We start from the raw sequence: 18,049 nt of genomic DNA on the forward strand, positions 1-18,049 counted from the left end.
TTTTGGCAAGCTGCTATAAATGATGAAAGGCCAAAGTTGAAAGTACACTTGAATGAACTGAGACGGAAGGCCTAGTGGATACATGAGCCCCTGAAACAGTAATTCTACAAGATTTCTGGAATCTGCTGTGGCCATTTCAAAGTGTGTCTACACAGCTCCGAGAAACTGGGACACTGTCTCAGGTAAAGCAAAGTCTAAAGTGGATTGAACGCATAGGACCTAAAGGTCAAGTGGGAAAGTTAAAGCCATATGTTGTGGGATGTAAAACCATGCCAAGGGAGTTTGGTATGGTAGAGACCCAGAGACACGGCGGGCACACACCTGAGGCTTAGGTGACTCCCAACTTCCTGCCAGAGTCCTGACTTGGAACACATGCCACACTTCTCACATGAAAGAGAGGTGGCCTGTGTTCACGTAGGCTCAAAACAGAGTTCTCCGTGCTAATGAGGTACCCAGAGGCCCAGAGGGCTTAGCCAATAGGCTTCCCTTCCCAGCATTCCTCCCTGCAAAATACCGCCAATGCAGAGCTTACGGAATTGGGTTCAAGTGGTATTTAATCTCAGGGCCACCCTGAGAAGTGAGGTATGGTTTTATGCATTCACTTTCTACCATGACAACAAACTGCTTGGAACCATGGACTGTCTTCTTTTCATCAAGATCTGCTATGGGGAGCCAGGAAGGCCTTTGCTGCAGTCTTATCTCCGTAGAAGGCCTCTCTGCGCTCCCAGCTACAACTGCCACCAAGTCTGCCTCTGCCGAGCTAAGGACAATTCTCCAATGGGACAAGCCAGAGCTACCCCTCTCCCTGAGCCCACACGACCCTGACTCCATTCTCTGCTCTTCTTCGACTCTCAGTGGTGCCTAGAAGTCCAAGAGTCTAAGAACTCTATGGCCGGGCCCTGGTTGCAGGCCTGGGGACCCCCAACCAGCTTTGGCTCTCCCACCCCAGAGCAGTGTCTCAGGACTTCCCTAAGCCTGGCACCTGCACAGAGGTGACTGCTCAGCAGTTAAATTCCCCGTAGCATTCTGCCTCCCCAAATGGCCTTGCCCTTCAGTGGGACAGATGTGGGCATATAACATATGACAGATAGAGCCATAAACGTATGGGAAAGAGGTATGTTAGAGCAATGGGAGGCAGAGATTAATGTTCCTCCAACTTCACAGACAAACTGTAAAAGAGGTGATGTTCTCATAAAGATATTAAAAATGTTATCAAAGACAGTTACAGACTGACCAAGCTGTCCGTAAGCAGGAAGGTTGGCTCTCCAAACTTAGATGGTGTCTTAGTGTCTTTCCTTCTACATCATGACCAAGAAGCAAGTTACAGAGGGAAGGGAGCTTACAAGTCCATGTTGCTCTTCATCAACAAAGGAAGTCAGGACTGGAACTCAAGCAGGTCAGGAAGCAGGAGCTGATGCAGAGGCCATGGAGGGATGTTACTTACTGACTTGCTTCCCCTGGCTTGCTCGGCTTGCTCTCTTATAGAACCCAGAACTACCAGCCCAGGGACAGCACCACCCACAGTGGGTCCTATCCCCTTGATCACTAGTTGAGAAAATGCCTTACAGCTGGGTCTCATGGAGGCATTTCCTCAACTGATGCTCCTTTCTCTGTGATAACTCCAGCTTGTGTCAAGTTGACACACAAAACTAGCCAGTACAGATGGGGAGCCACTGCTGATATAATATCAACTCTCCGACCACTAAACTGGTTAACTAACAAGCCTGTCTGAGTTGATCAATGGCCCTTAAATGAGGAAAAGTTACAGGTATTAGAATAGCTGGTCCAAAAGCAACTGTAGTCACAGCATATAGAAGAGTGTACCAGCCCTTGGATCTGCCATATTTGTCGTTAAAAAGAAATCTGGAAAGTGGAGGATATTAACAGATCTGATAACAGTTAATAAAGTCATTCAGCCTATGGTTTTCTTACAACCTGAAATCCCTTTAATTTGTTACCTAAGGCACGGCCTACTATCGTGACTGCTTTAAAAGATTGCTTTTTCTCAATACCCCTTGAGAAACAAGATAGAGATTTTCTTTCACCGTGCCCACATTTAATCACACCATGCCAACTAAGAGGTATTATTGGAAAATCTTGCCACAAGGAATGTTGTATAGTCCTGCCTTGCGTCAATATTATGTGCAACCACCCTTAAAAATAATTTGTAAACAGTTTCCTCGATCTATAATTTATCATTTTATGGATGATATTTGGGTGGTTGATTCAGATGCAGATGGCTTAGAAAAAATGTTTAATGAAGTAAGAGAATTTTGCCTTGTTGGGGATTACAGATTGTTCCTGAAGAAATAAAAAGAGATTTCTATTAATTATCTAGGCTATAGGATAGACTTACAGAAGATCTAGCCACAGAAGGTACAGATCAGAAGAAAACAATTACAAAACTATCTATTAATGATTTTCAAAAAATTTTGGGAGATATTAATTGCCTAAGGCCCAGAAGTGGATTAACTCCTCAAGAGTTAAGTAATTTATTTCAAACTTTAGAAGGTGAATCAGACTTAAATAGTCCAAGAAAATTATCCGCTGAATCTGCAAAAGAATGATTCTGGTAGAAATGAGATTATAGGATACAAAGGTTGACCATTTGGATTGTATTTTAGTTATTTGCTTTCTATTCATCCTCCCACAGGAATTCTTATACAGAGAGATCATATCTTAGAATGGATATTTTCAACAGATAAACAGAAAAAAAATTAAAACCTATGTAGAAAAGGTTTCTGACTTGAGTGTAAAAGGGAGAATCAGTCTTTGTCAATTAGCAGGAATAGATCCAGCAGAGACTGTAGTGCCTTATACTAATGCTAAAATTATCTTATTATGTGTAATCAGTGAGGATTGGCAAAAAAGCTTGCAATGATTTTTTGAGAGAAATTAACAATTAGTACCCCAAACAACAAAAAACTTCTGTTTATCAAAAGAACTAGGGTTGGGGATTTAGCCTCAGTGGTAGGCGCTTTTTGAAAACATTAAGGCCCTGGTTCGGTCCCCACTCCAAAAAAAAAAAAAAAAAAAAAAAAAAAAAAAGAACTAATAGGATTCTTCCTCATATAGTGAGATGAACACCAATTTCTAAAGCTTCTACCTTTTATATAATGCCAAGAAATGCCAATAAGTCAGGAATGGCAGGTTATAAGTCATAAAGCATAAGTAAAATAATACAAAGTCTACAGGCTTCAGTTCAGAAGTCAGAACTCTTATACTCATGGCTCTATTGGATTTTTCAGAACTTAATACAGTTAATGATTCTCAATATGCAGAGAACTGCTTTGCATATAGAAACTGCTGAATATATTTCAGATGATTCAGAATTAACTTTGTTATTTATATAACTGTAATAAATAATTCAAAACTATATATATCATATTTGATCTCATACAGGCTTGCCAGAATCATTGGCTTCTTTAGGACAAGAGGGGATAGATCAATTATTAATAATATTAAAGGCTGGGGCTGGAGAGATGGCTCAGCGGTTAAGAGCACTGGCTGCTTTTCCAGAGGTCCTGAGTTCAATTTCCAGCAACCACATGGTGGCTCACAACCATCTGTAATGGGATCCAATGCCTTCTTCTGGTCTGAAGATAGAGACAGTGTACTCAGATACATACAATAAATAAATAAATCTTTAAAAAATAATAATAATAATATTAAAGGCTTCAAATTCTCCTAAAAGACATCATGTAAATAGACGTTTAAAGAAAAAATTTGCTACAATGTGACAAGCCAAGAAAATTATAAAGAATTGTTCTACTTGTTTTTTCATATAATCAAGCTCCAATACCTGCTAGAAGTAACTCTAAAGATAATTAAAAAAATGAAATTTGGCAGATGGATGTGTTTCATTTTGCAGAGTTTGGAAAACTAAAGTATGTGCATTATATAACTGACACCTATTCAGGATTCCAATGGGCTTCTACCTTTGCTTCTGAAGAGGCTGATTCTGTAATTACACATTTATTTGAAGTGATGGCTATATTAGGAATATCTTTACGAATTAAAATCATAATACTCTGGCTTTTGTATCTAGTAAAATGCAACAATTCTTTAGATATTATAACATAAAACATGTTGCTGATATGCCTTACAATCCTACAGCACAAGCGTTATGGAGAGATCTAACAGGACTTTAAAGGAAATGCTCATTAAACAGAAGGAGAATAGGAGAACTCTCAGAGCTAGAATAAACAATGCCTTATTGACTTTAAATTTTTTAAATGTCAGCGACAGGTAACACAGAAGCTGAAAACCACTGGATTTTAGAAAGGACTGCTGAATTAAACCAGCCTACATGTTTTGAGTGTTAACTTCAGAATGGAAGTCAGGAAATGTGTTGCGTTGGGGGACAGGTTAGGTCTTTGCCTCAATAGGAAAAGAGCAGAGCTGTGGATTCCTTCAAAATCAATGAGGATTAGATGTGAGCAAGTCAGACCTCCTGAAGTCTCTTAGCTGCAGATAAGAACAGCACAGCATATGATGTAAATGCTAAAGCCGCCACATGGAAACAGCTGTGAGACTAGCTAAGACAGGAAGGTCTGTGACTAGCCAGGAGGTCTTTTTGGCTACAGAGTCCTCAGGACTTACATTACATGCCGTCTTTTATATGACACAGATGGAGATTCTTATTAAAGTCCGGTTATACAGGTCATACAGGTGTCTGTCCTGCTCAGACACAGAGCAGAGAATCATCTTTAGCTGATCTGCGCCTGCTGCATGTCCCATACACGTGTCAATACAGAAATGAATCACCTTGAAAAGTGTGTGTGGGGTTGGGGATTTGGCTCAGTGGTAGAGCGCTTGACTAGCAAGCGCAAGGCCCTGGGTTCGGGCCCCAGCTCCGAAAAAAAGAAAATTAAAAAAAAAAAGTGTGTGATTTTTAGAGCAAAGGACTGGCCATCAAGACAAGTAGCCCAGGTGGTCCAGCCTCACAGACTGCTTCACTAGCTGTTCCCTCAAAACCTGCGTCCAGAACAACGTCAAAGCTCTAGCTCAATTGGTCCAGCCCCACACACTGCTCCAGCCAGGACTTCAGCTAAGTCCTGTGCTGTCCCATCACATAGAGACTGGACAGCAAGCCATGCCCCAGCTCTCGCAGGACTCTGGCCACTATCCCAATGTTTTTAGAGCCTCCCCTCCCCCAAATGTCAATGCTCCCCCCCACAACAATAGGAAGCAATCTTAAGAAAATGATGCTCCCATTCCCAAGAGGTAGGGTGGGTAGGTTTAGTCATTGGATAGGTGATAGATGTTTATCATCGTGTAAGGGCAGTCGGTCACAAGTTGTTAATGGTCTTGGTCAGGGAGGAAACAAAGTAAAGGTGGTTAGATTCAGGGATCTCTTTCTTTTTTTCCTGTATCCTTTCTCTCCCATCTAATTTTAGGGGGGAAAGAGGGGATTGTAAGAAACAGGGAGATGTGGGAATGACAGGACAAAATGGTAGATTGTTGAGTCTACTTCTAGAGAGCAACAAGCCAAATGTTTTTATATGGGTATGGGTTTTTTTATATATTGATTAAAATTTATGGTTATTTTTGGTTACAACATACTGTATATGTTTCAACTCTTGCTGAAGGTATCGTACCTATCCAAGTCACTTTAAAATGTAATGTAAAGTTCTAGTCCTTGAAAGTTACTATTACATAGTTTAGGATAATTAAGAAATACAAGTTAGGACTGGAGAGATGGCTCAGCGGTTAGGAGCACTGACTGCTCTTCCAGAGGTCCTGAGTTCAAATCCCAGCAACCACATGGTGGCTCACAACCATCTGTAACGAGTATCCGATGTCCTTTTCTGATGTGTCTGAAGACAGCTACACTGTACTTACTTATGTCCATAAAATAAATAAAAGATTTATTTATTTATTTATTATATATAAGTACACTGTAGCTAAAATATAAATCTTTTTTTAAAAAAATATTTATTTATTATATATAAGTACACTGTAGCTATCTTCAGACGCATCAGAAGCGGGCACCAGATCCCATTACAGATGGTTGTGAGCCACCATGTGGTTGCTGGGAATTGAACTCAGGACCTCTGGAAGAGCAGTCAGTGCTCTAACCACTGAGCCATCTTTCCAGCCCTATAAGCCCCTCCCTACTTTATCTGGAATGCCCCAATGTTTCTTGTTATCTCCTGGAATCACCGTCATCAAGTGGCTAAGATGACCCATTCTGTGGACAGTCAACCTCTTTCTCCAGCCATCCCTGTCATGGCTCAGTAGGCACATGAACAAAGTGGCCATGGTGGCCAAGATGGGGCTTATGCTTAGACTCAATACGGACTTCCACTCACCAAGGCTGACCTGGCTACAGCTGTTGCTGAGTGCCAGCCCTGCCAACAGCACAGACCAACACATATGAGCCCAGATATGGCATCATTCCTTGAGGTGACCAGTCTGGTGGCAAGTTGACCATTTCCTCTGTGGAACAAAACAATGCTTGTTCTTACTGGAGTAGACACTTATTCTGGTTATGGATTTGCCTTTTCTACACATAATGCTTTGGCCAAAACCAACATCCGTGGACTTACAGAGTTCCTTATCCATCGTCATGGTATCTCGCACAGCTTTGCTTCTGACCAAGGAACTCATTTCACAGCCAGAGAAGTGCGACGGTGGGCTCACAATCATGAAATCCACTGCTCTTATCATGTTCCTCACCATCCTGAAGCAGCTGGCATGATAGACGGAATGGCCTTTTGAAGACACATTTAGAGTGTCAGTTAGGTAGCAGCAGAATGGAGGGTTGGGGCAGGATTCTCCAGAAGATGGTATATGCTTTGAATCAGTGTCCAATATATGGTACAGTTTTTCCCGTAGCCAGGATCCACGGGTTCAGGAATCAAGGGTGGAAAAGGGAATTAGTTCACTATCACTCCTAGTGACCCACTGTGAAAGTTTTTGCATCCTGTTCCCACAACCCTCAGTCCAGAGTGGGTAGTGCTCCTGCCAGCAACCATGAAAGTCGTTTTGGGCTTCTAATGCCCATAAACCCACAGGCTAAGGCAGGACAACAGGGTTAGGAGGGGTAACAGATCAGATTACCGTACTTTCTCCATCAAGTGCACATCCCTCAGGACCTAATGTTTATGTACCAGGTTCTGCCTCTTAAAGGTTCCACCAACCCTTGATAGTGGGGGACTGAGCCTCTGACCCACGGACTTTTGGAGGGGACACAAACTCAAGATTCACATTACAGCATTTGACTCTGGCTTCAAGGCTCAAGTTCACTTCACAACACAAAAGGCATTCAGTTCCTCGACAAGAGGTACCAACGTCTTAAGCATTCCCTCGCTCCGAAGTCCAGGTTCAAAATCTCCTCGGGCAGTCAGTCCTTTCAGTCCTAAAGCACTGTGAAAGTCAAGTTACAAACGTGTACAGCTGGGCTGGCCAAACATTCCCGTTCCCAGTAGAAATAGGCACCCAGAGGAGTCCAGAAAGGGAGATTTGACTAGAATTCTCAGAAATAGAAACTCAGTGGGAAAGCTGGAGAGATGGCTCAGAGGTTAAGAACACTGTCTGCTCTTCCAGAGGTCCTGAGTTCAAATCCCAGTAACTACATGGTGGCTTACAACCATCTATAATCAGGTTTGGTGCCCTCTTCTGGCCTGCAGGCATACATGCAGACAGAAAGCTGTATGATGTATACATAATAAATAAAATAAATGTTTAAAAAAAAAAAAAAGAAACTCAGTGGGGCTAGCATCAACTTACGGTTTGGCAGCTAGTAATGGGGTACCCAGCGGTGCAGCAAAGGACTTGACTAGTATCTCTGGCGCCGTTTGCAAGCCACAGCCAATCTCTCAGATTCAGCAGGCATTTCTCCATTACAGTTTTAGCTTCCTGCCCAGCTTCATGCTTCACCACCAGGGGCTGCTGTGGGTCATGACCCAGCCACTCTACAGTCTCAGGCTTTCTTCCTTGGAAATCTCATGCCAAGCCTCTGTAACACCTAACTCCTGCATCCTTTAAAACTGGCCTGAGAGTAAATGGTGGTGGGGTGGGAGGGGCCTAGTGTGCTAAGTCTTAACCTCAACAGTGGTTTCTGAATGCCTTGATGGCTAAGTATGGAGGAAAGCCCCAGAGGAACAGTACCCTAGATGACTGTGTGTCCCAGAGCCCTTCCTAGTCTTTGAGATTAATTTATACTGTGCTGCCTTTGCCGATTATGGAAACTCACATCAAAGATTTTTTTTTTTATTGTCCTAGTGAAAAGCACTTCCTTTGAGACAGGGTTTCGCTCTGCAGTCTAGGCTGGTCTTACACTCTCATGGTGAACAACCACACCTTGACTTTCCCACACCCTTTGAATGCACTAACCTCTTAGGAATTGTGCACTTCTCAGGCGGGACCTTTAAACATGCTTTTCTGCTCAAACCACAAGGTTTCCCAAGATTTCTGCTCCACTATGTTGCTCCTGACCCTCACTAGAAAAATGGCTGCACGATGTCAGAAACACCTAGGCTAAAACCTTTCACCGTGGTTAAACACAGCCGCCAGCTTCCCTGAGCAGATTTTCTCTAACAGATTCAATGTGGCCAGGGACAGGGAAGTAGATGTGGGGAAATAAGGAGAGGGAAGCTGCAGGGATGACAAAGGCATGGAAATTCCTTGCCAAAAAAAAGGTCTACTGGCATCCTTACCACCATGGAGGCCAAGGTGGAGCTGAAAGTGCCGTTGTCTCTGCCTTCTGAAGCCCTCGTGTTTGTGATGGGTGTGAACCATGACAAGTATGACTAGCTCAAGGCTGTAATGCCTCACGCATCACCCCCACCTAGCACCATCAAAGACTTATGACCACAATTCACGCCATCACCACCACCCAGAGGACCATAGGTGTTTTAGGCTGTCCACAGGGCTAAAACACCATCCTTACATTGACTGGCACTAAGCAGTGTGCTAAGGCTGTAGCCATGCTCATCCCAGTCTTGGTTGTTGGAACAGTCTTCTGTGTTCCCTCCCTCAGTGTGTCCACTGTGGATCTAAGGTGCCACGATGCTGCAAGTACGATGACATCAATAAGGTGAACACATGATGGGCGTCCTGGGCTGAGGATCAGGCTGTCTCCACTTTTGATGCAGGATCTGTATCACTTCAGCACCTGTCAGGCTTACTTCCCTCACAGCCTCCAAGGAGTAAGAAGTCCCGAACCAGCCATCCCAGCAGGAGCAGAGGGAAGACAGAGGCCTTCCCTACTCAGCCCCCAACACTGAGCATGTCCTATTGCCGCTGGCCTTTGCTACTTTGTGGGTTCTTCTTTCTCCCTTTTATCCTTCTGGGTTTCATCCCTATCACTGTTTAGGAGAAAGAAGGGGAGAGATCCTTGAATTTAATTTTAACTCTTGCTTCTTCTTCGAGCATTGACTACTAACCACAGCCACCAACACTGCCTGTCCCTCAGGGCCCTAGATTTACATCCCTCCGAAGCTTCCATTATTCCAACGTCACGCAATCCAGAAACTATCTGCAGCTGGCAAACCGGAGCTCTGCTAGAGCACGACACAAACCAGCTGCTTCAAATCAGCCTCATATCTCCACACCTGGGATTAAAATGAAAACATATTCTTATATTTCTGCATTTTTAAAAAAGAAACCATAATGAATTCCAGAATTTCACTACACCGATTTATCATAGATTCCTAGGAGGGAGCCCTACCCTTTAAATACCGCCCATAAAGTCCACAGAAGCCACACACACAAATGCTTAGGCCTTTATTCAACAAAAACACAAATTAAGGTTCTCAGCTTCCTGAACACCTTGGAAGCCTTAAAAATAAAGAAGCTTCATTACAAAAATTGAAGCCTAAAAAAAAAAAAAAAAAAAAAAGACTTCTACAAAATATGACAGGATTATTGTAAAGTCACACTCACTTTGAAAACCCGGGTTTTTATAGCTATAAAAATAGCAACATGTTGACAATCTTTATTTTGCTAAGACACACACAGAAGCAATACAACAGTTTACATAGCCCAGTCTCTGAACACTGAATCACCAACAGTCGCTTTGAGAAAGTCCGTGCTGAGTCTCTTGGAGCCCACTTCGCTTCCTTGCTGCCCACGTCATCAGAAGTCTTGGCGGATGTTTTCCTTGTTTGCCTCACCGTGCTGCTGCTTGATTTGATAGATCTCGTTCTCCAACTGTACAATAGTGCGCTCAATCTCATAGTTCTTACTCACCAGCGACACCCAACTAGGAAAGAAAGGAAAAGGAAAAAGAGAGAGGATGGGAAACTGAGCTGATGGAAAATCTCGTGCAGTTCATCTTAAACATTAGTTTAAGGGACAACACTCGGGATGAAGAGGGTGGGAAGAGAATGCTGTGGGAACAGAGGGACAGTGGAGGAGATGGCGTAAACACTCATCCCTGCACTTAAGGAAACGGAAGTCACTCTGTAGCCAAGGCTAGCCTTAAAGTCATGATCTTTCTTCCTTATTTCCAACATGAGGGGTCTAACGTGTTCATGGACACACAGTCCATAGTTAGGGATTTCTATAAATGTGTGTGTGTGTGTGTGTGTGTGTGTGTGTGTGTGTGTGTGAACAATATTTTTAAAATATGCATTAACTGGAGAAAACAACCAAGGCATAAATTAGGCACAGTATGGAGTTTTCTTTCCTACAAGATTGCTGGCCTCGAGCTGGCTGCAATGCCAGCACAGAGCAGCAACTCAGCCCGAGTCATGGTCAGTTACTCTGCATGCCTCCCCCTCAGCACACAGCAGACACACAAATGACCCTCTGGGATTCCCATAGCTGCCCATGTACACAGCAAACACAACGTGGTGGTGAAACACGTAAACCTGATGGAAAAGCCGACGGAAGGAATCACTCACTTTGACTCCATCTCTCTCAGCTTAGCCCCAGCTGTAAGCTGCATGTTCTTGCGCTGCCAGTTTAAATCCTGAATATGCTTCCTGTGAAAAGTTATTAATACAATCCAGTGACATTTCAATACGTTAAAACTCAACAGGACAACAAGGCAATAAAGTGTCTTTAAACTCTTCAGTGCCCACAAACACAAGCACGGCTAATTCTAGGAATTATCTTTACCTTAGTTGTTTTTACAATTACAAATTTCATAAAATTGTTCATTGTGGGAGGAAACAAACGAACAAAACCCACAAACATACACATAGATTACAAATTCCTCCTTCCTGGTAACAGCTATGGGGTTTTCAGTGAGTGCTATACTTCGAATGCTTACCCTGCCCAACGTTCACACTGGAGTGTAGCAGCTGTTGAGAGATACTAAGAGCATGAAACGCTGATCCAATGACAGAGGCGGACTTTAGGGTGGTGGTTGGATTAGACAGGGTTATCAGAGCAGAACTCCAAACTCTGAATACTAGTGGCTTCATAGAGACTAGATCACACACACACACACGCACAGACAGACAGACAGACAGACAGACAGACACACACACACACACACACACACACACGCAGCCCTCTTGTCATGTGTCAAGTACCATATTGGGATCTGTCCCTAACTGTCAGCAGACCCAGTTCTTCAACCTTGAATTCCCATGACTGTGAGTCAAAATGAAGGTCTTTTCTTTCCACCTTACTGAGCCTGTGGTATTATTAGCAAGAGGACATGAACTGAGACAGTGGGAGGCCTTCAAGGTTCTTTCTCCTATGTGCGTATGTGTGCAGTGTCATCCTAATGCCTGCCTGACTCACAAGGTGTTCTCCTCAGGTTTGCAGACTTGTGAGTTGTAGAGAACGTTTTCAGGTTTCAAGCTTAGTTTTCCCTCCACTTTGGTACAGCAAACCCAGTGCCAGATGCTAGACACAGTAGATCAAAAATATCACAGTAAATTCTATTAACATCACTTAGTATATTAACAGCTATTCGTTATATGGTTTACTTACTGTCTAAAACCACTTTAGAAACAAAAACACAAGATGAAGACAGTGTCTTGCACTTGTACTAATACACCCAGTACTGTATTACAGCATATGTGACGCTCGGCACTACCCGGCCACTCGGTCCTGTCAATCGGAATCTGCCAGCCCCTACTGAGCAGATGGCTCGTCAAGGGCGGCTCCTCCATGTTCTAACTATGACGGTGCGGCAGCATCTCTGGTTGGAGGCCCAGTCAATTTTGGGTGTCCATGTCGACTGCTCAATGACCCCTGCTGACTGAAGTATGTTCAGGGACAAACCCTTCAGACCACAACCACGTTCCCTTGGATGGTTTTTCAGTTTCTCTCCATGTAGCTGAGCTGTGAGCTCAAACTCCCCCTGACACAGCTTCTGAAGCACCAGGGCTACAGCTGTGTTCCACACCCCTGGTCAATCTATTAGTTGTTCCGAGACTTCCTAACCCACTCCTCATAAACCAGCAAAGCTTCAACACATGCCACAACATACAAAGCTTCCTTCAACACATGCCACAACATACAAAGCTTCTCTTCAATACATGTCATAAGATACAAGCTTTGATTTTTGCTGTTCCTTGATATCTACCTCTTAAGTATTATGAATTTCTATTTTTCTCAAAGGTAACTATTTTACACACACCAACAACATACATGATTAAAAACTGCTTAACAGAAGTGGAATTTTACTACATAATATTAATAGTTTCTCTTTCCCTATCAGAGTTTCATCTACATTTTGTTCAAATAGAAATAAACAACTTACCTTAACTTCTGAAGCTCTTTCTGTGCATGTTCAATCATGTGAACAAGGTTTCTAAGGAAGGAAGAGAGCACAGACACCTTGAAATCTGGTAACACCGAGGAAAAGTGAATTGCCTATTTATAACAAGTCAGGTTTTTCTGCTAAAAACCTAAAATCTGGGAATCTGTGTCTAGAATGTCAGATAATTCATAAACATTTGTTTAATCCAGTACTTTACTGGGTTTGATTTTAGATAATGATGTAACTTATCATTTTTCTGTTTTTCAAGACAGGATTTCTCTGTGCAGCCCTGGCTGTCCTGGAACTCACTCTGTAGACCAGGCTGCCTCTACCTCCAAAGTGCTGGGATTAAATGTGTGCACCACCACTGCCTGACCTGATGTTACTTCTTAAACTCTTAGGACCTCTGTTTTGGAGACAGTGTCCCACTATGCTCTCCAGGGTGGCCTTGAACTCTTGGACTCAGGGAATCCCTTTGCCTCTCAGACTGTGTTAAAGTAGCTGCAGAACTAAAGACAGTGCTGCCAGACAAGTCGTGACTCCTTTTGGCTATGAAGACAGAAGTCACATACCACATCGACCTTCTCTTGTGACAGATGATCACCATTCAGGTCTCCCTGAGCAACCCTGGCCTGACTGTGCCGCTCCAGACCCAGTGTGTATGGTGCTGGCAGAGACACCAGGACTTCTCTAACGATCTTTCCTCCCACAGCTGTACCTTTCTAGTTCCCACCCTCTGCTCTGCTCTTTCCAAGGCCTGCCAATCCTGCACTGGAGAGTGTCATTCTCACGCTTGATTCTGATGTTTCTGTTTGAACTTCTCGAAACTTTACTTTGGTAACATTTGCTTCCTGTGGAGAAGTAGCCACTGGGTTTGGAGGCAAATACGCTCTGAATGTTCAGAGTGCTGTCTGGCTGAAAGGCAGACAAGTGACGTGCACACAGTTGGTGAGCTAAAGACAAGCAGACTAGAGGCTGTTCTCCAGACTGTACGGTGTACTCCTTTGTTCTCCATACTGCCGGTCTCTTGTCTGACGGAACTATAAGGTGTAGGCCAGCTTACACAGTGTCACTGTGCCTAGTCCCCTTGCTGTCTTAAGAATCCAACTGTACAGATGTAAGAATGCATCTGGGTGTAGGTGTTAGGTGTCAAATCCACACTGCATGCTTGATGCACTGCAGCACCGGGCCACCCTCTGACTCCACCGTTCTTTTTAAAATCTGTTTGAGAAAGGGTCTCAATCTAGTTTGGCACTGACTCCTGGTCTTCCTCAGGGCTTTGATTAAATGTTCTACTAGGTCCAGTTCTACCAACCTTTTAAAAGGACTTTCTTCTTTTGTGACAACCACGTAGACCAGGCTGGCTAGGAACTCACACAGACCCACCCACCTGGCTCTGCCTCCCGAGTGCCGAGCTTACAGGTATGGGCATGTAGCACCAAACCTGGCTAACGGTCATCATTCGAAGGATCTGTCCTCCATCTCTCTAGCTTGTCAGCAGAAAGGGCCTCTCACTGAGCCTGGAGCTAAACTGGTGGCACCAGTAAGCCCAACTCAGCAGAACCCTTTTATAATTTCGATTCTCATTATTTGCATATTCCACACTACTCGGCTTGCCTAAACCACTGTTTACTAATTTATGAGAATCCATAAACACGTCCACAGCAGTGAACAATCTGGGTTTCTGGCCCACAACTAAGGCTACACAAGGCCCACTCCACTCTTTAATTTTAGTTCTCCAGTGAGCACCAGAGTATAGAATTTAAGTGTTGGGTATTAATCTATTAATAAGAAGGGACTAACTTTGTGGCTTGGGGAAGCTGTGTGCCTAGGCTAGCCCCAAATGTAGCCATACTCCTGTGCGTCCAGTTTACTGTTTAAAGTTGTAAGAGGTATGTGTGAGAGGTAGGGGTGTGTGTGTGTGGGTGTGTGTGTGTGTGGTGTGTGTGTGTGTGTGTGTGTGTGTGTGTGTGTGTGTATAGATACTTCCCCTAGGAGAAATGGTACAGTATCCCTGAGTCTGTGTTCGGGACTTAAGTACCATGATACGTTTATTATTTAAGCACTATTTAAGCATCCACACGTTAAGGATTGCATTCTATCAAGTGGTGCTCTGCACATCACCCCCAGAGCTCATTTTCTTATACCGCACAGTGAGCGTGGGAGTTATGTGGACGTAAGAGAGCTCAGCATTAGTGAACTCTAAGGCAGGACTCGAGGTGCAGCCTTTCACTCTGTTCTGATACAATCCCAAGTCAAGTCTAGCACAACTGCTACTATTATTTTGGACACCCAGTTTTGCTAGGTGAGCCTAGGGTGACTAAACTCAAAATATAAGCCAGGCAGGCCTCCTCCACAGCCCAGCTTCCCAGCCAAGTGCTGGAGTGATAAGCATGCGCGTACCACACTTTAAAAGACAGGAGCAACCCTGGGTGGCACAGGATAAGAGAGCCCAGCGCCTCTTACTCGTTGTATACTTTCCAGGCGTTACATCCATGCTGTGACATCAGCTCCAGATTCTCAATTCGCACTGCCTGATGCTCCAGCTGGGCCATAGAATTGTTTACACAGTCTTGCCACGCAGTGATGTCATTTTTTTGACCCGAGGAAGGGGCTGGCAGTTCATATCTGAAATCACATAACAAATAAACCAATGTATCTTGCAAAGACTCATCACCCCTTTCCACAGACATATGCCCACTACATAAAGGCAGAAACACAAATTATCAACCCCTGACCACGCATGTGCAAAAGACCAAGGACACAATGTAGACCAGGCAGTACAAAGAAACCTGTTAGTTTGGAAACTGACTGACAGATAAAACACAGTTGTATACTATAACAAAGAACTACTTCCATAAATGTGAACTAGGTAAATAAGCTGTGAGTCACAGAGACTCTCAGTCCCTTGTCCTTGTTCATCTACCATGACCCTTCTTACATAAAGTCTGCTTATCAGCTTTTTAAAAAGTTGCTTAAAAATACTGTATTATATCTGCTAGCATTTTTTTTTAAAAGTAGTAATGATGATTACAGTTCTCTCTATTCCCACATCCTATGCCCAGCAGCACTCTTCCCAACCTCTGGCAGCGCTGCGGTTACCACAGCTTAGCCTCATCTTACCGCTTCATGCTGAGTAATTCAATTGGTTGTCGAGCAGCCAGTCTTTCAAACTCATTTCTCATTATGTCTGTCTGATGCACAAACAACACAAAGAATTAGTGACAGGATCATGTTGAAAATAACGAATGTAATTTACTTATATTTTATACTTTATACTATACATTATAGTGAATCTTTTCTCCTCTCTCAATTACTTCTCAAATAAAAAGGATGCGAATATTTGAACCCAGGACCACTATACTACACCCTCACACACCCCTCATTTTGCTCTGAGGTTAACGCTATCTAGAATCTGAAGAAATAGGCATATTCTTTAATTCCATATTCTACCTAGGTACGATAGGAGGTGAACCTAGAAGAGCCCAGCTGTCAAGGATTAACCCTACATCAGCAGTCTTCAATGTTCTGCAATCAGTTGTGGAACTCTGAAAACAACTTTAACCCCAGTCCCATGTCACGTTATAATTCACAACATAAAGTAACAGTCTTGAATCATTTCAGGAAGTCTCTGGTGCTGCATGACGGTCTGACACAGTGTAACCTGTTAAGTCACATGATGTAACATGGACCAGCACTTGGATCTGGGACTTGATTTTTTTCCAATTAATTTTTGGGTTAGTACTTTTTACTCTTGCCAAATTTCTTGCAGCTCCCACATCAGTTATGAAACCCCCACTGAGGAGTCACAACCCAGTTTAAAAACCTGGGATCTGGATCTGAAAGAATCACACATCCCTGTACATGGAGCAGTCTTTCTCTCTCTCCTTCAGCCTGAAAGTATTTTAACATCTTCGTAGTATAGCAGGGTGGGGGTGGGGAAAAACTCTGAACAGGTGTGGACTGAAATTTAACAGAATTCATTAATCTAGAAACGACACCGCACATTTACTTGATTAGGGCCTAAATGGTGTTTTGGTTGCACTTTGAGGATAACCATTAAGACATACTTGTTCAGGCATTCATACACCTGCTAACTATCGGAGTCTTGGTACAAAAATCTCCCTCCAGTGGTGGTAAAGAGTACAGGCACCTAAGATTATAAATATTAAAGTCTCGTAATACCTGTTTTTGAATAGACCTTGGAGAATAAAGGGTCCTTTTGTGAAATATACTATGACTCTATTAAAACACACACACACACACACACGGCGGGGGGAGCACTCTTAAACAAGTCTGCAGAAACCAATAAAGTCATTCGCGGGTTATTGTACTACAGACCCTATGAAAAGCTCATCTGGTGGTTTTGAACCGACTGATACCTATATGGCACTCAATATGAGCAGCAAGCACCAGTTAGCCTGGAAGGTGACGTTCATTTTACACAGCTAAAGCTCTCAATCCGAAATCAAAGTCCGCAAGCCTCCTGGTCAGAGTGCAGGGCCCAGGATACCACACTTACTTCAAAGGCAGAATAATCTGGGGCTGTCAGGTAGCTCAGGTAGTTCTTGGTAGGTCGGTATCTGCGCGTTTCCTCCTCCACCAGGGCCGCAGCCTAAGAACGAGAACAGGCCGGGGTCGCGGCGAGAAAAGGGCAGCGTGCCTCCGGCGGTCCCGCCGCACATGCCCTGCACTCACCGCTTCCCGCACGCCAGGCGCTTCATAGCCTTGGTCAAAGTAGGGTAGCGCATCCACCACCACCTCCCCGGCTACCAAGCCCGTGCCCGCCATCGCGCGGCACTGTGCTCCAAGAGCGCCTTCTGAGTCTGCGCAGGCTCGATTCGGTTCTCTGCGCCTGCGCCTGGAATGACGTCACGCTGGCTCTAGCTTTTCGCTTCCGGCGCCAGTGCAGTTGGTAATTGTAGCCGCTAGGCTCTAATATTAGGTATCACATGCTGACATGCCAGGGTGACTTTCTTTGTATGGGTACCGCGTGGGTTATTTTCGAAGGAGTGGGTAGGGTAGACTTGGGAAGAGGCGGTTGCTGGACTTGGCTGGAGGGGAGAAATAGATTTCCACATCCTTTAACCTTCCATTGTTTAAACTCGCCATAGTGCTGGGCTTCTAAGAACTCCCATGTTTTATCCTCATTTCGCAGCTGGTCCCTTAAGAATGTTCTTTTATAGAAACTAGAAATCTGGGCCTATTTTCCAATCAAATTTTTAGATCTAACAACCTGAGGGATGCGGCTCAATGGCAAAACCAATTCAGTCCCTGGCACTGCAAACACCTCAACCCTCCCAGGACTGTATTATATATACAAAATGCCTCATTTCAAAAGCTCTGCCACGAAGCAGGGGCAACTCTGGAGCAAGTTAG

General features: G+C 43.8%; 1 protein-coding gene across 1 annotated transcript; it reads right to left on the reverse strand.

Moving 5' to 3' along the window:
• Positions 1–9,715: 9,715 nt before the first annotated feature.
• Positions 9,716–17,500, reverse strand: Bcas2 (BCAS2 pre-mRNA processing factor). Its single transcript, XM_032897603.1, has 7 exons — positions 17,369–17,500; positions 17,193–17,285; positions 15,794–15,864; positions 15,137–15,298; positions 12,671–12,721; positions 10,854–10,934; positions 9,716–10,210 (listed from the first exon to the last, which is right to left on the reverse strand). The coding sequence occupies exons 1-7, from the start codon at positions 17,459–17,461 to the stop codon at positions 10,084–10,086; spliced, it is 678 nt and encodes a 225-aa protein (XP_032753494.1). The 5' UTR covers positions 17,462–17,500; the 3' UTR covers positions 9,716–10,083.
• Between the last annotated feature and the right edge of the window lie 549 nt (positions 17,501–18,049).

The sequence above is a fragment of the Rattus rattus genome, chromosome 3 (assembly GCF_011064425.1).
Source record: "Rattus rattus isolate New Zealand chromosome 3, Rrattus_CSIRO_v1, whole genome shotgun sequence".
NCBI classification, from domain to species: Eukaryota; Metazoa; Chordata; class Mammalia; order Rodentia; family Muridae; genus Rattus; species Rattus rattus.

Coding starts and splice junctions, on each gene's coding strand:
- Bcas2 (XM_032897603.1), bottom strand. CDS start 17,461: ATGGCGGGCACGGGCTTGGTAGCCGGGGAGGTGGTGGTGGATGCGCTA. Junction 17,286..17,368: donor CGCCTGGCGTGCGGGAAGCG/GTGAGTGCAGGG, acceptor TCTCGTTCTTAG/GCTGCGGCCCTGGTGGAGGA. Junction 15,299..15,793: donor GAATTACTCAGCATGAAGCG/GTAAGATGAGGC, acceptor ATGTGATTTCAG/ATATGAACTGCCAGCCCCTT.